Source organism: Bombyx mandarina, chromosome 05, assembly GCF_030267445.1.
Source record: "Bombyx mandarina strain Sakado chromosome 05, ASM3026744v2".
In the NCBI taxonomy this organism is placed as follows: Eukaryota; Metazoa; Arthropoda; class Insecta; order Lepidoptera; family Bombycidae; genus Bombyx; species Bombyx mandarina.
In genome coordinates, this window is record NC_143212.1 from 10,852,829 (window position 1) to 10,875,208 (window position 22,380).

At 35.1% G+C, this 22,380-nt stretch overlaps 1 protein-coding gene across 2 annotated transcripts in view; it reads left to right on the forward strand.

The window, feature by feature from the left end:
- The window catches only part of dyl (transmembrane protein dusky-like), a 36,424-nt gene that overhangs the window by 1,679 nt on the left and 12,365 nt on the right, over positions 1–22,380 (forward strand). Inside the window, exons 2-3 of one of the 2 annotated variants that reach the window (XM_089727718.1) lie at positions 12,012–12,061; positions 21,647–21,719. In XM_089727718.1, coding sequence (XP_089583844.1) covers positions 21,672–21,719 — 48 coding nt within the window. In that variant the 5' untranslated portion in view covers positions 12,012–12,061; positions 21,647–21,671. Of the gene's footprint in view, positions 1–12,011; positions 12,062–21,538; positions 21,720–22,380 lie in introns of those variants that run through there. The other variant, XM_028185023.2, reaches the window with a different exon arrangement.

Here is a 22,380-nt window from a genome sequence, read left to right on the forward strand (position 1 = left end):
TTACAATATACACGGTATATTAAAACTTAGCTACGATCTTAAATCCATATTTTAATCAATATACTAAATTACACCCCCATTAAAACAAAACGTAACTATTCTTAGTCTGGTCATAAATACTGTTACAATTAATATATAAGCTTTTTATACTTTAAAGTGTTTTATATTTATGTATTGAACTAACAAACTGTAAAAGTCATAAATGTTATTTGCAATAGATTTTTTTTTCCCTTGTCTCAGTATTTATAGAAAGACTAGGTAAAACACGCTGCATCATAGTGTTTCAGACTAGTTCTATACGTACATGTTTTTAAAATCAACCAACCTCTTTTTTACTGTTTCCTCGTAGTTATCGTTAGGCAAAACTTTGTTGTAACGCATTTGCTAAGGCGTCATGTATAACGCTAATACTGAGCAATAACTTGTTCGTTCTAGACTTACTTGCCCCAGTTTGAGCAACAACCTTGCGAGTACATGCTAATTTTGTCACGAAACAAAAATGTCTTCCGGTCTGAAGCGCGGGATAGCCTTATCATGGCCTCAACAGCCCGATATCATAAGGAAAACTCTTTTGCTCTATAGACAGCAAATAAAAATAAAAATTAGCTTCTCGAAAATGCACACATGGATTCTATTAAGCCAAATGTTGTCATACCTTCTATACTATACCTATACCTTTCTAGCGACCGAGAGATTTAAGCAATCCCTGTCTTTGTAATTAAGAAAGTGTGTTTTGTTGTTTTTTGAAATAAGTTTTGGTCTGAAATAAGCACAGAAGAAAAAAAACTTGACAAATCTGGTAATTAAATATGTACATGTAATTTCCTAGCTATCTTGAGAAAAAAGAATACACCCTAAATTCGCACATAAGTTTCAATGTTTTGGATTACCATTGCGGTCACAATGCTATAATTTGTGTGTTTCGTCAAATGTTTAGGTGTTAAATGCGATGTAGTAACGAACAAATGGGTTTGTTTTTTTTAAAACATCATTTAGAACTAAACTTAAATTTGTTAGTAGAAAAACAAACGAAAAGTTATGATTATGATTTTACTATGTATGCATGTACACGATGTGTACTTTTGAAGTTTATGTGAAATTCGCGAAGCAGCTGCCCTTGAGCTGTTAGGTTTTCTCCGGAGGCGTTCGGGCAGTTGTTATCAAATCCGATCCCTCCTAGCTGAGCCCGTGCTCGCCCACCTATCCTGGTGAAGCTGGAAATGTCAAATGACTCCGGCTCATCAGTAATCCTTCTTTCTGCCTAAAAAAACAAAGAAGTTTATATGTGCGTACTGCACCGGATGTGGCGCTACTAAATCACGCTGTTCCAAAATGACATTGCAAAACTTTACACGGTGGCACCACTCATTCTATTGTTTAAGCGCATTAAGGTTTTGTAACAAAGTATTTTTCGTCACGGCAGCGTGTTTTTAAAAGGCTGCACACTTATATGTATGTTATGCAATTACACCTTACATACTCCTAATGGATAGGCCTATTATATACACAATATTTACACATAAGCTGCTTTCATTGTAGACTCTCATTCAAGACTGTAACGAGTCCTAGTGGCGTTTTATTGATAACGATATGAGCTGCGATCTCGCTACGTTATTTCTTAGACAGAAGGGAACTTTTGCCTCATGGTGGCATCATTCACAATGTGACGTCCATAAACATTAGATAAATGAGATTAGAATATTAGATAGCTGCTCATCGAATTTACAAAAGGTTGTAAATTTGGATATTTATTCACTAAGCGTCGATCGTTAGAAAATATAGATGAACAAATATAGCACCTACTAATATAATTTATCGTTTATTACTAACAAAAAGTCACATCAAAATAATTTAACATACATCAACCCACACAGTAGAACAGATCTTCCAATGCGCTTGAAGGAGACACAGTTCCCAAGATACTGGCTACGTTGCCTCGTTGGACAGCCAGACTCACTCTCTGTGCAAAGTACCAGCCAGCCTTAGCATCACGTGTAGCCTCCTTCAAGCGTTTGGAGATTTCTGTTAAAAATTTCTTTGCTTCAGGGCCCCAAGGGCCTATCGTCTCAACACCTACTTAATTCTTACAGGTTACATAACTAATATCTCCGAATTCAAATGTCGTGCATAACAACGCATTAGAAAATCGCATAATTTTAAATGAACGTATTAACGAATAATTTATAGCATTTTAATACAAATGCTTTCACTTTTCGAGCTTATAGAATTTAAGTTGTATTATATTAAACAAGATAAGTCTCAGTGAAAGCGTTAATGAGCATAACCAATTAATTTCCGTGAAAATCATGTACATTGTTACAACTTACGCTCGGTAATTATCTAGTAATCTTAATTGTTAACTCTAAATAATTATTCGTTTTTAGTAAGTATTATCATGGGACAATACAAAGCTATTTTTATTTAATTAATTGTTAGTTTACATTTTTAATTAGTTTATAAATTTGTATCCAAGTTTTTAAGACTGAGGCATCAAGTATTGAGTATTATGAAAACTAATGTTCGTGCAACGATCGAAATTCGACCATAAGTACGGGCAACTTAAGATTTATATTCATTTAATCTAATAATTTTCTATATTATACCGTTACTTACTTTAAAAAAAAAGTATTTTATTGTTATCACTAAAATTCGTGAATAAAGAAAAAGAAAATCTGTTGACAGAGAGAGAGAGTAGAAAAGCTAAGCTATTTCAACTTTCCTGTTTATATATTCAATGCATTTTTTATTCATTAAATCACATTATTGATTTCGAGTTCTCTTGATGAAAATTGCCTAACAAAAGTATGTATTTTACGTTTCTTGTTAACGTTGCGTGTTTCTGTGTTTACCAAAACCTACATTGAGATATTTTAAGCTATAAATATTAATTAAACATTATATTATATTCGTCCACTTTTGTAACTTTTTATTATACGATATGAAAAACTGAGTATATCTTTTTGGTATGTAGAGATGATAATGATAGGTAGTGGGTAGGGTTTTGTGTATTTAGGGTATTGTGATATCGCATAGATACTGACCGCGAGCCAGCAATCCAATTCATAATTCAGTTCCAATTTTAAGGGTGGGAGCGGTGTTATTAATTACAGACTGTAATCTCCTTTCTAAAAGTAGGTGTATAAGATATAAGGCTTTATATCTAAAGTATGTAAAGGCATTTACGTTGTAATGTCCACTATATAGAATAGACACTAATAGAAACTGTTGCGCAGTGGGTCGTCGGTTCGATTCCAACATCGGACCAACATTCGTGTAATGAACAGGTTTATTTTTTTATTTGTCTGAAAGTTTATTATCTATATGTGTATATATTTAAACGTATAAAAGTGTTTATGTCAGTCTCTGGTCCCATAACACAGGGAATTCTAATTTAGGGCCGGATGACCGTGCGTGATTTGTTCTTAGTTATTTATTTATTATTAAATACTATTCATACTTTTTATATATATTATATACCATGCGGTAATATAAGCATGTCGTAAAAGTAAAAGATGTACAAAAATATAGAATTTAATGAATAATAGCTTAGAATCATCTCCCTGAGCACACAGAAAACATTATTACCATTCAACTGTAATAGACACAATGAAATGATCGGCAACATGCAACTAAACGCTCCAAGATATCGAGTGGCAAGTAAAACCTTCATTTGTGAGTCTACGTACAAACTTAATCACTGACCTTTTTAATGAATTGACAATAAAATCTTACTCAAACAATCGAAACGGGCATTATACCTTACGATCAATAAATAATAATGTCTAATGTAACATACAATAAAATATGCAAATGGTAAAACGTCTTTCATATTTTAACTGTTTCATGCCTATCCATTATAACATATTATTATGTTTCTCGAAAAATTTTGTTGAAATGTTTCCTAGTGAGTAGCTTTTGAATATTAGCTTGTCGAAAAGTAATAAAAGTCAAATATTTCACAGAGAACCCAAAATCCTTAGCGAACCCAAAATTCTGACCTGAATCAGAAAAAATAAATTGAGGCTTATAGTTTATTTGTATGCTCATATGTTTATATTTTTTTTTTTTTGTTTTTACATTCTGATTATATTATTTATTGAAAAGCAAAGGAACAAAAAAAATGGAAAATGGTCTAAAGCGAAAATTTTAATCTCCACTGAAGCTTATGATCAAGTTTTATAGTAATTGAACATTCCGCGAGGTCTTACTGTAAAACGTACTCAAACCCCTCTTAAAGATTTACCTATTTTATGTATTCGAGCCCAATAATGTTTCAAGTCTAGTATAGAACCCATATTTCTACATACTCGTATTAATTGAATTGCATTTGGTATTGTATAACGTCGATATTGCCAGTAATCGAATTGCTACTAAAGCTGGTAAATATGTAGGTACATACGTCAAGTATGCGAAATATGTAGGTATATGTAAATACATTTTAAATATATGAAAATGCCAAGTTTATCGAATAATACTAAAAATACTATTAGAAGATTTAGAAAATTTTAGAAAATGCGTATTCTGCAAAAGATTTATTCTTAGATGGTTATGAAGAAGTTAAATAAAAAAATCATAATTTTATCAATCGTTTTCTCAATTCTACGGAGTGTGACAACTCGAGATACAATTATAAGTCGAGTCAAATTTGTAATAAATTGTCAGTCATAGCAACTTATTTACAAAAAAACAGCGACAGCAGATTCAGAACCACGTGCCAATATTGAAACAGTCCACCAGCCTTCATTTTTCGTCTTAATTAAAGAAAAACGCACGGGTAGGTACTACCTACCACCCCGTCTATTTCTGCCATGAAGCAGTAATGCGTTTCGGTTTGAAGGGTGGGGCAGCCGTTGTAACCATACCGAGACCTTAGAATTTATATCTCAAGGTGGGTGGCGCATTTACGTTGTAGATGTCTATAGGCTCCAGTACCCATTTAACACCAGGTGAGCTGTGAGCTCGTTCACCCATCTTAGCAATAAATAAACAAAAATGAAATTTATTATAAATTGGGTCACAAAATAATTGACGACTCATTTTTGCTTGTTTAACACACAACATCACAAAACATTTGACAGGCGTATATAACCCGTAACATTTTCTGAACGCCGATTAGCCATTGTTTAGTGGTTTACAAGTATTGTGTGATACGAAGGCGCAGACGATCGAACGTCAGTGAGGCGAGAGAGGAAAGCGAGTCAGTGTGTCAGATGAGGCGCTCCTAACTGACCATCGATCAATAACACCTGATCAATTCTATATAAAATCCCCGTTCACAATACAAGAATTTTTAATTTAAACACATTCTAACAATTTTTTAATTATGATTAATGAAATAGATTTAAAATCGTACAAAATAAATGTTGAAGTTTAATTATTAAATTGACAAGTAGGGAGCGGTTTTTGAGTCTTGTATGTGTATTTTTGAGTCCATTCTACACCTAGTAAAATACACGATTGACGTTTCCACTCCATTTTTTTTTAATTGCTTAAAAAGGTGAACGAGCTCACAGCCCACTGGTGTTAAGTGGTTACCCATAGACTTCTACAATCTGTCTTGAAATATGAGTTGTCAGGACTCCGTTTTTACAGTACAACGTTTACCCCACCCTTCAAATCGAAACTCATTATTGCTTCCAGTCAGTAATAGGCAGAGTGGTACTTACCCGTGCGGACTGACAAGACATCCTACCACTACGTAATATTTAATAGTCCTACCTCCATATCCATAGGTGCTGCTATATCGTTTTCCGGTAGGAATAGAAGTGTGCGTGTGCTCAGCTCCTAGTATTGGCGTTGCTAACACTAAGCTTTTAATGCCGTTTCTGACTGTCGCAAGTACATTGTAAAGCTGATTGACCGTAAGTGCTGACGAATGTATTACGGTCTGTAGGATGTAATGAGAGAGTTTACTGGAATGATACACTTGCAACTTTATAGAGTTAGATATAGTGATCTTGATAGATGTATAGAGTTGCAGTGCTCAGTTGTCTATTAACGGAAGCTTTTCGTGCTAAAATGTAAATCGGAATGAAGGGTCGGATTATATTATAGATTGGCAATCAGGTTAATTAAAGGCCGGTTATGATGTCGCCGCTGACATAAACTGCTATTTACGCTACTTAAGTATGCATTGGGAACGATGAAAAATATCGATCAAAGTGCCCCAGAACTTGTTGCCTATTTAAACCTTGTTTATTAATAGGATTTGAAGATTTAGCAAAAAAATTTGCAATTCTAATTTAAAAAAATGTTAATTTCTTTTATTTTTAATTTTAGCTATATGGATTTTTAATTAATGGATAAAAGTATTTCATCGCCTTTTTAAGTAGGATATGATATACAACTATTTGTTGAAAACATTGTGTGACTTGAAGTACTAACCAACACACAAGGGTTTAACCCAGCTTGAGAAATAAAATGCGAATGAATCTAAGACAAAAATAATAATAACAAGGCCATTAATATTAATTAAATTATTATTAATATAGTCATTTATAAGAAAAATAAATAATAAATAAGAAGTTTTTGTGTACCGGTTATTAATTGAACAATATTAACTATAATGAATCATCACTCAATAACTTTAACCGTTTTAAAAATTCAAACCTCTTAATTATTTCCGTAGATATGCAAATAAGTTCAGAAATATTTAGAGATCATAATGTGAAAGCTGTTGTCAATCTCGAGAAACTGAGAGGAAATATTCTTTAAATTATCGCCATGTATTAACTTTATCACAGCTACGCACTTCATCAGGGTTAACTGGAAGAGAATGCCTGCATGGCGTTATGTTCGCCTTCGTACAATATTTTTGTGCAATAAAGAATTTTCAATCAATCAATCGATCAAATATTTCGAAGTAAATGTGACCTAAACGGTAAGACGCACTGTGTACTCGTATCAAGCGGTGCGATTATGCTGGTGTTCAGATCCCGCAGACAGTATGCAGCGACTTGGCTCTGCCCCTAGCATTGCTGAAGTCCATGGGCGACGATAACCACTCACCATCAGGTAGGCCGTATGCTCGTCTGCCTACAAGGGCAACAAAAAAAAAAAGACAGACACTGATTTTTCTTAAAAACTTCGCGAAAATTCTCTGACGATTTCCACATTGAAGGAATTACGTCGGGTAATAAAATCAAATTCGCTTGATTATGGTGGTAGTAGTAGTAATTCTATTATGTTCCAAATTGAAGGAAATTGTTCCGTGATCTTTATTGGTTTCGTATAATAAAAATAAGCCTACGTATCTTAGCGGGGGATCCTACTGATACAATGCCCCACTAACAGTACAAGGTTTTATTGAAAATTCATTGAAGGTAGATCGATAGGGATACCTATTGACTTTAGTTAAAGATAACTAATGTAATCGATATTTCGATGTATCATTGAGACAAATTTCACTGAGTTCGAATCATCGGTTCATGCATGAAAATGCAGAAGCTATCTTGCTGTTGCCTAATTTGTGTACTTCAAACTGAATTGTCACGATACAAAAGAGAGCCTTCTCCAACATCCGTCAAAAGCTGACGTAATCTTTCTTTTGTTGTCGTTTAGAGTTCTAAGGAATGCGGTTATGCGAACACGGGCCAGCTAACAGCTTTCCACTGATTGTTTATTTCGATTCGATCGCCGCGAGCTGTAGATTAAACACTCGTTACTAGCAATTATTCGCACTGCAAATTGTATTATCAACGGATGTTCGCACTCGTCACTCAGACAGCTAAATTGCCGAGTGTTTTTCATATACTAACATCATTAATTTGATTATTTTGAACCAATTACACTCTAGTTTTTTTTTTTTAGTTTGCATATTATTTTTTCTGCACATCGTGTTTTCGTCCTCAGACGAGAACATTTGTATGTAATACGTTTAGTTCTGGCAACATAGTTCTTTTTTTTTACGTCTACTATGACTTATAAATCATTTATAGGCTACTTAATGCAAAACGAATGAGAATTACAAACAAGGTACACCCGTATGTCGACCATAACGTACGATAAAACCCCCATATATTTTACAATTATTGTAGTTACACGAGAAAATTTACTAGTTTTCACTTTTATTAAATTTCGTTCAACAATGGCGGTTATGTCCTTTTTTAAAAGTGAAATTTTGAGGACCATGGAATTCAGTATTCTAAGACAGCATGATGCAACCATCTTTGTTTCTTGATTGTATCGGAGAAATTATTTCATTTTAGAAAACTATTGTTTTAAACTCTCGAGAAACTGAAAGTATTAATTAGACTAGTGCATGCATGTATGTTTGAATTTTTATGAATTATTTAAAGTTGAATTGGAGAAAGTATATCAAATTATCGTGCTCCAATTATGATGTGAAGTTTGTGTTACGGCAAATGAGTTTCGCCCGTGAGACGACGGATGTTGGAAACGAACTAGAGACAATGCTGATGGCGCTTGGATTCAACTCTTTCTTCAGTTAATTATATGCACAAAAGACAACTTTATCATAACAAGAATAAAGATCAATTTAAATTTGTACAACACGTGAATTTAAAAAAAAAAGCCGCCGGGAAGTCGCCGTCTCTTGGTAGTCAATGGCGTTATCTAAAGTAATTATATGAAGTCAAACTTTCATTACACGATAAGAATCGGATAAGAAGACTGACAAAATGATACTAATCACATGAGTAAAATTAAGGTTGTGCAGCGGTTATAGAATTCTGCTGATACAAATATACTGGTGGGGGGGGGATTCTAACGTTTTGTCTACTGCTGACACCAAACTGTTGTGTACTTTTGTTGAAAGAGTGGGAAAGCTATTATAACTAAATAATATAATAGAACAAACTTTTAGCCCGTAGCTATGCATACTTAGACTACAGCTTATATGTATTATATATTGCGTGAGCGGAGCCCGTGCTCATTCATCACTGATCCTAAGTTCTATTCCAGAATTCATAATATTTTCATACTAGATTATGTCTAGGAAAATGAAACTATGGAAAAGGCTCGAACTAACAAACAGATCGACAGAATAGAAGAATAAAAATCACTGTTTCATGTTCTATTACTCTTTTTTTTATTGCTTAGATGGGTGGACGAGCTCACAGCCCACCTGGTGTCAAGAGGTTGCTGGAGCCCATAGACATCTACAACGTAAATGCGCCATCCACATTGAGATATAAGTTCTAAGGTTTCAAATATAGTTACAACGGCTGCCCCACCCTTCAAACCGAAACGCATCACTGCTTCACGGCAGAAATAAGCAAGGTAGTGGTACCTACCCGCGCGGACTCACAAGAGGTCCTACCACCACTAAGAATACTATTTTATTAGATTTGTTCAGTGTTAGTTTCTTTAACACCGGATTCTATGGTTTTATTATATTGATAATGGATACATATTTAAATAATAACCTCATGTCTCGAGGTGGATGTGGGCAATCACGCTGTGACTAGCACGACACGAGCAGAGCTAACCGAATGAGTAGTGATTTCGTTTACCCATCTAGGTCAATAAAACCTGTAATGTTCTCAACATATAAATTAATTGGATACTTTACAGAAAACGAAGATAGACTATTTAAAGAATTTCACCTAATCTTTGATTTGATCGATTCACGACCAATTAACTAAATAGAAAGGTTGTATTATGTGAACGAGTGTCGGTAACAATATTTTTCTAGTCGGACCACAACTGTAACAAAACCAGTTAGACGTTAAAGGGCTTGCTTGAGAGAACTAGTGCATTATTTATTGCAGCGGTGATTTCTCGACGACGACGGTTCTGTTGAGATTTCACCACTTTCATCGCGGATTTACGAGTGGTCGAGCTTCGTCTATCCTGTAACACGAGTACGTGCAGTATAAAATTCTATGAACAACGAACGACTGATTGAGTGACAAAAAGCTTGGAGCCCCTAATACGTTGAGTCTGTGTTGACTGTAAAACCTGCCATTCGAGAAAACGCCGGTCGCGTTGCGTCGTTGGGTCTTCGTGTCCCCTTGCGGAAGCACGGATCGGGCCTCAGGGAAATCCCCTCTGCCCGGGCTTGGACTCCCTGCCTGACGAGGCAGGGATGATGAGGTTGCTGGTACGATTCTTGAGCGGGTCGAGTTTTGTTGTGTGGGTCGAATCGAGAATTTGGCATGTTGTTTGTCTTACTCTTCTCTTCTCTCTTCCTTTTTCCTTTCTTTCTTCTCTCTTCTTCGTATGTCAAGGTCGCGTTGCAAACGTCCGTCAGCCTATTGTCTCGCGGGGAGACCTCATCATCATCATCATAATCGGTTGCTCTTGGCAAAGCAGTCGTGGTCATGTGGAATTCTTGCTTATTAAAGCCTTGACAGATGTTTTCCATAGCTTGCGAACCGAGGCCCGGCGCACGCACTCGTTAAGTAAGGTTTTAGTAAGGTATTTCACCTAATCAGTCCAACGCGCGGGGATTCGTCCACGAGATCTCTTACCATTGAATGGGGAGGCCTAAAGATATAATATCGAAGGACGAAAGGCTATTTGGTTTAAGCGACGTTTTTGCAACGTCGCCGAAGAGCCATTTAAACTTTAAAATTTTGGAAAAAATATCATAAAAAAACAACATTCTTCAACAACAACAACAACTTCATAAAAGTGGTTTTCCTTAATGGAATTTAAAAATAGAATATGCAATTCAAGCACAATTATGTTGAACCGAGAAAATTAAATGTCGTTTGAGTAGGTATATTACATACAGCCAAGTATAAGCTATAAAACTGCGTTGCAAACTAAATTGTATATTGGATTTTAAAATTTACGAAAAAAAAAAACGGCAAACCAAAGTTTAAATACGAAGCGTGTTTTTTTTAAATTTCCTTTTTTATAAATTTCGTGTGATTATGCAATTTTAAGTCTAGAAGTCACAGCAAACAACTAAACATTCCTGTAGGTTTGTCAGCATAATTACACCTGTTTTCGCTTTCACTCTAGTTTCTGCACTCAGGAAGTTCGCTTATCGTAAAATACCTCATTGTTTACCTCGCATTGTGACAAGGACGATTTCACTACCGGAACACTTCGTGCATTATGCGTTACAGATAACACACTCGCCTAATATATTTATTGTGACATCATAATAGAACAATGGTCGTTAGTTATGTGTGATATTAGTTTGTCGTTACGTAACCGGAAAGCGGAGTTGTTATTTAACGAATAATAACAATAGGCAAACGTGATAATGTCAAAGGACTATCCGAACGCATATTTTTATCATATTGACCTATTACTTTAGGGTGATGCCTATTAAGGAAAGCATTTCGGATAATGAGGAATAGAACGGGCGGAATTAATTTTATTACGAAACATCAAGTTTTCTTACCACTTAGTAGAATCAAAGTCTCAAAAAGAAAATAAAAGTTCTCACATCCTCATCGTAACACATTAAAATCAATTATATTCTTATTACTTAGTTAGTGATCTCAAATATTATGATGCTTAATTCCATTTCGAAGCAGTATGAAAATCATTAATTTATTTATCGATTTACTTAATATATATGCAGAATATACATACATATACGACTACTATGAGTATATAAGATTTTCCTGTAAATTTAAATAAAGTAGGTAGTTCAAAGTAATAAAAGTTACGTGAAAAAAGTGTTCTATAAAAATAATGACCAAATCAATTGAAATAAAACCAAAGAAAGGATGGCGAAAATTCAATAGGATATGCGACATGAAGTATTTATTGGTTATAGTCGGCATAATTTAGGGTACCGTTTAATATTCTTCGTACGTGCAGCTCATTGTTGTACGTGTGTTGTTAGTGCCAATAAACAGTATTGTTTTCAAAGCACAATGATGAACCGTGTCGCCTGTCGAATCAGGCCAGACAACGGCACACTTTTCCTTTTATCGGCATAGTATTCGTAATTAGTTTTTGTGTATGACAATAACAACTAAATTAATAGGTATCGATTATTATTTGAAGAACAGTTGAAGTTGTTGATTTTTTTTGGAGTAAAACTCGCAAACTGCTTTACTAATTTATGATTTTTTTTATTGCAGGTTTTCAACCTGAACAGTCGATTGGGGATTTATGTCACCGAAATAATTCTGTAAGTACAACCTTACTACAACTATAATTCAGCTATAATGTTCAAATAAGTTCTATATTCTTTGCTATAAAACAACCTAATAATGTCGTAAACGATACCAAAGATACATACAATTTAAAAACGATTTTATGTCACACTAATAAAAATGCCTATTGTATGTATTATCTATGTTACGTAGAAACTAATGTTGAAGTTTGACTTTTTGGCGGGAACGCGAGGAGTGGAGTTGTGTGATTTGTTCTATTTTGTCTATTTAGTGTTTCTTCGGGTTTAAATGTGTAATAACGGTGGTTTATTAACTGTTTAATATCTGTGAAAGTGCACAAATGTGGGAAAATGAAACAAAGCCGCTGGACGTAACTTCTCGGGATCCTCCAAAAAGTCCACTGAAAAGATCTTAGTAAATGACCACCATTTTACTGAGATAATATTTCATCTCATATCATCTCATTTAATTTCATCCCAGTTGATTAATGTCTCAAATTAATCATCTTCATTTCATTTCACTCTATAATATCATTTTTCATAAAAATGTGAATATACATTAAAATAAGACATGACTTAAAGGTCTCCGTTACCGGGTCATAAAATCCCTGAAAAAAAAAATTGAACTTTTAAATTCGGTTTTGTTCTATAGAACAGACCATCCTAAACGATACAATATACAATGATCATTTAAAGATAACGATTTCGGTTGTGAGATTGCGTAAGCCGGTCGTTAAAATACAAAACGTAGCTTAAGAACATCCAATCTTCTTTCCAAAATAAATCGACTTTCTCCTGCGGTAATTGCACGATCGCATTTTAAACATTTCTTCATTACAAACAATTTGTTCAGCTCCGTGATTTTAGCTTCAATCTCTCTTAATTGCATGTGGTCTTATCTCACATAGGTAATTAAAAAATAAATGCAAGCCCTTGTCAATTTTCTAGGATTTTTTTTATTGCTTAGATGTGTGGATGAGCTCGCAGCCCTCCTGGTGTTAAGTAGTTATTAGATCCCATAGACAGCTACAGAGCCCATAGACAGCTACAACGTAAATGCGCCACCCACCTTGAGACATAAGTTCTCAAGTCTCAAGTATAGTTACAACGGCTGCCTCACCCTTCAAACCGAAACGCATTACTGCTTCACGGCAGAAATAGGCGGCGGGGTGGTGATACCTACCCGCACGGACTCACAAGAGGTCCTACCACCAGTAAAGGAAAGGAAACTTTTTTTTAAAAATGATGAATAAAGCAACATTCAAAACCGTATTCTAGTCTTTGACTTGTGACTGATTTGGCCGGCAGTCATCAATTTCCAAAGAATTCAAAGTGAAAGCAAGTTCCGTAAAGAAATTTGGTAATCTTCCAGACACCAGAGTCATCGTCCTTGAACCGACGTCCGCGTTGTTATTTCATTGCTCCCATAAATTACTTTGGCCCTCACTAAACGTATACATAATTAAGTAAAAAACATCTTACTCAACACCGGTTCAATACAGTATCGGCCGTTTTTTTAATTAGATGGACGTATTTAGATGGGTGGACGAACTCACAGTCAGCCCACCTGGTGTTAAGTGGTTACTGGAGCCCATAGACATCTACAAATCTACAACTCAAATGCGCCACCTACCTTGAGATATAAGTTCTAAGTTCTCAAGTACAGTTACAACTGCTGCCCCACCCTTCAAACCGAAACGCATTACTGCTTCACGGCAGAAATAGGCAGGGTGGTGGTAGGTACCTACACGCGCGGACTCACAAGAGGTCCTACCTAGGTTGAAAATGCGACAAGTAAAAATCGATTTATTGTTGTTAAATAATCGTGCGAATTGATTTTAAAGTTTGAATACCCGATGGATGCACTTGATACCAACGCAATTGAAACTTCCATTTTATGTTTTTAAATGAGTGTAAGCATTCAAGTTGTGAATCTATGAACTCAGATGAACTCAGTCTCTTGTCTGGGTTAGTTAAGCTGATTTACACGATATTATCCGATCAAAAACTCTCAATAATTATTCAGGGCGTTGCGCAATAACCGGGAGCGATGCCCTCGTCCTTGGCCCGTAACTTTCTCCATAGCCATTAAAAATATTTTTTGACGCCGGCTGATGATTCGGAGGCGTGAAGATTTCTTAAAGCGATATAGCGCCTTTTACTGGGAGCTTCGTGCATTAACATTTACTCTACGATGTCTACGACGGCCTCCGTAAATAAGATCTTAGGAATCCGGTCGGAATATTGTCAATTGGAAACTGGCCTATCGTTTTATCTTACTGATTTTTTAGCATCTTTTTACCCTTTTAATTAAGTAATTAATAGTTTTGAAAATACTGAAATGTATGTGTACGTAATGTAAATTAAGATTAATTTTGATGAGCACAATAAACTGACACACATTTTTACTGGTGGTAGGACCTCTTGTGAGTCCGCGCGGATAGGTACCACCACCCCGCCTATTTCTGCCGTGAAGAAGTTATGCGTTTCAGTTTGAAGGGTGGGGTAGCCGTTGTAACTATATTTACTGGTGGTAGGACTTCTTGCAAGTCCGCGCGGGTAGCTACTACCAACCCGCCTATTTCTGCCCTGAAGCAGTAATGCGTTTCGGTTTGAAGAGTGGGGTAGCCGTTGTAACTATACTTGAGACCTTAGAACTTACATCTCAAGGTGGGTGGCACATTTACGTTGTAGATGTCTATGGGCTCCAGAAGCCACTTAACATCAGGTGGGCTGTGAGCTCGTCCACCCTTCTAAGCAATAAAAGTAAAAACATACAACAATGTCTAAGAAAAATCGTATTTGAACTGAACATTTTTTTTACTTAGAGCTGTAGACGTGTTTACGGTCTACCTGTTGCGAAACGTTAGGCCAAGTAGTGGACACCATCGTCCACCCTGGGACACTCGGTAGAAATCTCAGTGAACATAAAAAAATACTTTTTTTTCCTACCTATACTGATAGCCTTGAGAGGCTATTTCAGCTTCACCCTAACATGTTGGTGAGCTCACGGGGCTCAAACCGAAAGTGAGAAAAAGAGACTGTTGCGCCCTTCTCGGCATTGTCTACATTAATGCACGAACTACTACGTGTCTGAAATAGGCAGAATGATGAAATAAAAGAAATAAAATAAAAGAACATATTTTATTATTATGTGCAATTAATGAGCGGTAGAATAAACATTTTGACAGTATTCTATCTTATTCTCTCGTAGGAAAACTCTTTAGACATATACTCTTTAACCTTATAGGTTTTATGGTCCCTTTTTCATTCCATCAAATTACAAAACAGAACGTAGCCAAGGAAGTTTTCACCAAACCATTAGTGTAACAATTTAACATAGCTATTAAGATACTTCTTTTTACCTCAACTCACAGGACGAGATCATTGTGTCTGTTATTCATCAATGTAATCGATCTATTACCAAATTCATTTAAGTAAGAGTTGCGTAACAATGAAGACCGGCTAATTGTAACGAGACGGGTCGAGTCCGAGTCGGCTCTCGGAATCGACACAATCGTTAACGAAAGTTACCGGATTTTGTACAACTCCATTGCCAAGTGCGGCGAAGAAAGCGAGCCCAGCATCCTCTACATGTACGATGTAGCATCTTACTTAGTTTGGTCTCGCTCTTCATACCTGACTTTTCTCACGCGTGATAGAGACGAAGAGAGCTTAAAAAGAGAAAGTGGGCCGCCTTACGTTTCTCGGTACCATTACCACGGGCATTGGATGTAAACGTTGGCAATGAACACACTGGTTTCGTTCGAAATTTACTGCTAATGCTTAAATCGTAAAGGTCATATTAGTCTGATTGTTTCGACGAAGGCTTAAATTGTGTACTGGAGCGTTGGGTCATTGATACAGAGACGCAGAATTCGGAGAGCAACGAACTGCAACAGCCAGAGAAAGTGATGTGGCGTAACCTTGAGCCCGCGCCTCTTCTCATCAACCGCCTATAATATTCGTCATTCACGATTTGCTCAACCTGTAAATGCACGTGCTATTTTAATCGCCTTTTGGACAGGAATCGTAGATTTCAACAGATTTTTGTCAGAAATCAGTACCTATGTACGACTCTTTATAAGTATGTGTGACTTGAACTGGATGGAAAAAAGAGAAGCCAATAATTTTTACAAAATAAACACCGCCAGTTGAAAAGACTGCTAATACTTGTATTATCATCACCACTACTATTATACTATTGTATCATTCGAGTACTAGTCGTTATAAAAAAAATGTGTAAAAATCATATTAACGACATCACAATGTCGTAACCTACAAGCTGTTTTTAAGATTTTTTTTAGATAGTTTGATGGGTTTCTATTTATTTTTGAGTTCATGAAACATTGTTAACTGCTCCCAGATCGATCTAGATACTAACTAACACATATTCTAAATTAATTTTAAAAGATTTAAAAAAAGAAAATATAATTATTTTAGTCAACAAACAAGGACAACGATAATACAGACAATTACAATCTTTAAATCGTTTCAATTTTGCACCCAAAATGAACGAACAGAAAGAGTTTTTAATTAATTTAGATCCCGACGTATTAAAGCGTATCGGAATATTTGGATTAAAACGAGGTATTGAGGTGAACTCCTAAAGCGGATTGATGTTCGTAGACTATTAACCGACTTTTATAGAAAAAGCACACGGAGCGTAAATTTTATTGGAAAAATCACAATGTTTCTTTCAATAGACTCCAAATTATTCAGAATATGTAAGTAAGCGTAGTTTTTTATTACACATGATTTCATGGCCGTGATTTTTAAACCCATAATAATTCAGAGCGCGTATCTGTTAAATGCATATTCTTATTGCTAATATTTTACTAGATATTTAATGTCATTTCCTATTAGATAATAAGGCGATGATTATTCACATTTTAATAACATCCTTATATTTACAACAAATGTTAATCTATTATTTTAAATTTTTACAGTTAGAATAACTCGTTATTTTGATATTTCAGCACTTACAACAGCGCTGAAATATCAGGACCGTTCTAAAGTCCACCTTACGGTCGTTTTTTGCCGGTAGTCCAACTTGATTATTTAATCAAGTTTAAAATAAGATTTATTTAAAAAAAATGAATTTTGTTTATCCACAAAAATTTGTTATTTCTCTGCATCGAAAGGTCATTTTCAATTTACAACCAGAGCCCGTGAACCTAAACTATTTCAAAATGTTTAAGTGTAATACAATGCAAGATGATTATGTGACGATTGAGAACTGAAATGAATCAATTTCTCATTGTTCTTGTTGTAAGCGATCATTGACCCTGCCAGTAAAAATAGTAATGAGAATTACTCAATCAAAACAATAAAACCGATCGTACGTGTAGTTTTTCATAAGAATCGAAAGTTTGTAAAACAAATTCAATCGAATTTATTCTTAGATGAATCCACGATTATTATTAAAAGGTTTTTCATTACGAACATTAAGTTTGTTCATGGAAACGCATGAATAGGCTTTGATTATTTTCCATTTTGACGGGAGAGAAGTTTCTAATAAACAATGCGTGTTTTAATTAGCGGACGTGTAGTCTGTTAGATTTATTTTAAAGAACAATTGAAAGGCGTTGCCTGTAGGTTGTTGCCCTAACGCATGTTTATTCAGACTCGCTTTCTAAGTTCACGTACGCCGAAAGAATAATGGAAAAGAGCTAATCTCCTCCGGCAAATCCCATACATCAAGGCACACTTTCAGCTCGTTACGATGTAATTAAAAGTCGCCGTGCTATCACTGTCTGTAACACCTCGTTAATCTCAACAGCGAGTCATTTGAAATCTCACTGAGTACATTTCTTTATGAATAAAACTATATTAATTAGTCGTCTGTAATAAAATAGCATTCATATTTTTGTTAAGCTAATTTTTTACCTTTGTTTAATAATATGAAATTAATAAAAAAATTCTTTTGTTTAATCGACTTTTCTTGATTTTAAGAACTATATATACTAACAACGTTATGTGCGTGTTTAAAAAAAAATCGAATATTCCAGAATGTTTTATTTAAATTTCGTCCTTAAAAAGAACAAACTAGTAATTGTTTTTTAGCGTGTCAGTCTAAAGCCGTCGATTGCAAACATGAATGATAAATATTATTTATTGTAATTGATGGACAGACTAACTCATGGCCCACCTGATATGACGTCGTTCTGAAGTCCATAAATACCATAACATCAAGACAGCCAGCTTAAAACGATAGCAAGTGGCATGATATATCTGCAGACAGGATTTCACAAAGAGGGTGTGCTTAGATAAATTATTATCTTTGACGTATAATTCTCAAATAATAGTGGAACCTACATAAAATCATTGATAAATTATTACACAGAAACTAATATAAAATCTATCGAGAATGCAACCGACAGTTGATTGTTGGACGTGACTTCACTCGCTTGAACAACAAGTGGTTTTGAACTGAAAACGATAAAATTGGATCAAACGTGCGTTTCGTTCATTTCTTTTTCTTTTGGACGATAATTCAGAACTATGAGGTCGAATTTATTTATCGTTTTTTTTTTCTAATATCGAATATTTAGCTACTCTTTAGTGTTAACTGAAAGCAATTACTTAAATTTTCAATCTCAGCGATGTCATGGATTGAGTATTCGAAACCCGGTATTCTAATAGAAAGTGTTCAATTTGATTATGTAATCGAAATGTACATAAGTGCAAACACATGTATTTCGTACAAACAAATCGATGTAAAGATGGACCTGTAATCTTTTGACTCGGTTATAAATATTTATTTAATTTATTTTTTATTTTTTATTGCTTAGATGTGTGGACGAGCTCACAGCCCACCTGGTGTTAAGTGGTTACTGGAGCCCATAGACATCTACAACATAAATGCGCCACACAACTTGAGATATAGTTCTAAGATCTCAGTATAGTCACAACGGCTGCCCCACCCTTCAAACCGAAACGCATTACTGCTTCACGGCAGAAATATGCGGCGGGGCGGTGGTACCTACCCGTGCGGACTCACAAGAGGTCCTACCACCATTAATTACGCAAATTATAATTTTGCGGGTTTGATTTTTATTAGACGATTTTATTCCTTCACCGTGGAAGTCAATCGTGAACATTTGTTAAGTACGTATTTCATTAGAAAACTTAACTGCAGAAATCTAAAGAGAAAACACACAGATAACGACTAAAGGCTATCCAGTAATTTAAAATGAATTTATCAGATTCACGTAGTTTCTTCGGTCGTTGACTTGCACAATTAATTAGTGAAAGATAGAAAACGAAAGTTCAGGCAAACGAATTCGCAGATCACTGTAGTTTTTGTAGATCATCCTTTGTTAAAGTCGATTCTAAATTTACATATCGCCTACGACTTTACTGTTTCTTCTACGCGCGTTCTACGTTACATTAAGTTGAAGTTATACATCAAAACTCAGCTTACAGTCAATGTATTAAGATCCATCTTTCTCTATTGCGCACTTTCCCAATTAAGTAATTATAAAAATTGTTGAGCAGCCCAAATGTTTTTTTCTACGCAAATTCTGTTTTGATTAATGTGTCAGTATGTATCACTTTTAACGCTTCGTTAAAACATTACTCTGCGGTAGGTAACGAAATAACTTTCTCCCAATTGTGAACGTTTATCAATGTCTATTAAATTGGATAATAAGTCGTCTCCAGGATTGATGATGATTTTGACAGGGCAATTGAGGACAAAAGAACACAAAATGAGCCCTCAGGCGGAATCATGCGATTAGGCTACAAAGGAATATCAAATTACACAGTCTCATCTTAATAGCCATTGATCAAAATAGGTTTGTTTTTGATGAATACAACAGTTAATGTTGCCTATTTTAACAATTTAAAATAGTTAATATAATTTGAATTGTGATCTTGGGCCTCTACGTATTTTTTCTTTAAATAAATTAAAAACTGGAAATTTTCTTTAATATACATAGTACAGTAGCATTAGTACCTAATATATAGAGCATCTATATTCTCTTTAGCTTTCGAAGCGAAAATTTATCTCTTTAACGACACTTCATCTCTCCCTCTTAGGACAACACGCACCACCTCTTTTACGTTGTGGAATCTAATTTACGGATACAGTATCCGTAAATTGGAAAAAAAAATCCGTATGGGAGATCAGGCCGGGCTACGTCTAGTATTACTACGTCTAGTACTACTACGTCTAGTACTACTATGCCTAGTACTACTACGTCTAGTACTACTACGTCTAGTACTACTACGTCTAATATTACTATGTCTAGTACTACTGTTCCGATTTTATCTCGCGCTTATTACGACGCGGTCAGTCGTCCTTCAAACACGAAATTTTGTCGCATTAGTGGACATGATAAGCGAGGGATAAAAACTGTAAAAGCAGTTTTAGTTTTATTTTTGAGTCGCAAAACTCGAAGAAAATACTAACAATCAATATATTTATTAATTATAATAATCCCAACCAAATCCAGGGACAGTTAGTTAATCATCTCATAAAAAAAATGTGAAAACATTTGTGAGCTGATTTGAATTACTGTTAGGGGCACTAATAACACATTTTTTATCAAAGTAGAATTTTATATTATTTTTGTTTAAATTGTATTTATACCTTTCTTATCATTCAACAGTAGCCATGGAACGGTTAAATTAATTGCTATTAATATTCTACTATTAAGTACATTTACTAATAGCTAATAAAAGAAAAATGTACGAAACCCGAGCTCGTATAGCATTCTAGTATTGAGTAACGAGAGTTGCTTGATAATAAATGTGCTTTCTACTGGAGAGCAATAGAATGTTTCGGGTGAAATCGGCGACGTCAATGCTGCACCTCCACCGGCATAACTCTCGGAAACTGTCCATTTAACAACATAAGTTAATTCAATTTTACTTCGAAACATATATTTAAAATAAAGAAAATGTAGATATTCAATCTATGCAATTTTGTCATGGCTTTTATTTGTAATTCTTTTGATAAATCAAAATAAATTATTGATTAAAAAAGTAAAGGAGAGAGAGAGAGAGAGAGAGAGAGAGAATACACTTTATTGCACACCAAAACACAATTTACATTCAAAAAACAATCAAAAAAGCAAATACATTTGTACAATAGGTGGTCTTATCGCTAAAAGCGTAGACAACCGTTTAACTAACAGAAATTCTGGAAAATATAAAAATATAGCAGGTATGTTGCGGTGTACTATAGATAATACATTATTATAAAGAAATTTTTATGACATTATTATAAAGGAAAGATAAATTTAAAGTATAAAAATACGAAACTGGTATTAAACACGAGCAGAGCCGGCCTTGGTCCGTAATAGGGTCAAGGCCGCGCGCAGTTTCCTCTCGATGCAACGGGAGCGGCGCGGGAGTGAAAGATGCAGCTAGTGCAGTTCCGGCGTGGTCGCACTCGGTCAGTGGGTCAGCCCCACTTGCCTCGGGGTGCAGCGCAGTGGGGGCATTACCACGCACCGCCACCACTCCACACCGCCGTATTGCAGAGTCGTCGCCGTGATGGCCGTAGAGGCTGCGCTTCAGCGCTGATGCCAAGTGTCGCCCGCGTTGGGCTTTTACGAAAGTGCTCACTTGAACGTGTTTCGTTGGTTACAGGGCGTTGACTGACTGGACTGTGACGATGAAGAGGATCAGGTTGACATTGGTATTAGCTACGCTCCTATTAAAGGTTAGTGTCTTAAATTCTTTGCTATTATTATAATCGGGTATCGCTGTTCGATCATCCTTAAAATTTTAATAACCCAGAAGTCATTCACCTAATTTAAATTACGCAAAAGAATGTAACGCTTTCACAATTGAATTTGTGCGTGATAGTAGAAAAGAAATATACATACAAAAGATGACAAAAACTTAAAAGAAACCGTTGATTTCGGACCACATAATCATGTTTTTTGAAAGTAATTTTATGTTATTTAAATATAGACGGGCGTTATATTATCATAAATATAGTCGTATAATATTATTAATTAATATAGGCATACGGCCGTTATTTAATGTATCGTAACTTTTTTAAATAACAAGCCGGTCTACAAAGCCACATGTAACCACAGCGCTTGAGTGCATCTTCATTTTTATATCCACGGTTCTGATTTAAAAAACAATAAGTAAAGAATATAGTATACATATTTTAAGTTCATGAGGAAGCGCAGGTGCCAAGGAATTTGGATAATAAATTTCAAATGTATATCATTCCGATTGAAAATTACTATAATACCTAAAACTGCCGAAAAGAATGACATTTCGTTTTTAATTGGACCAAAAAAAATCGTCAATTATAAATTGATATCTCTTACATAATTAATTTATGAAATGAAATTTATAGTTACCGT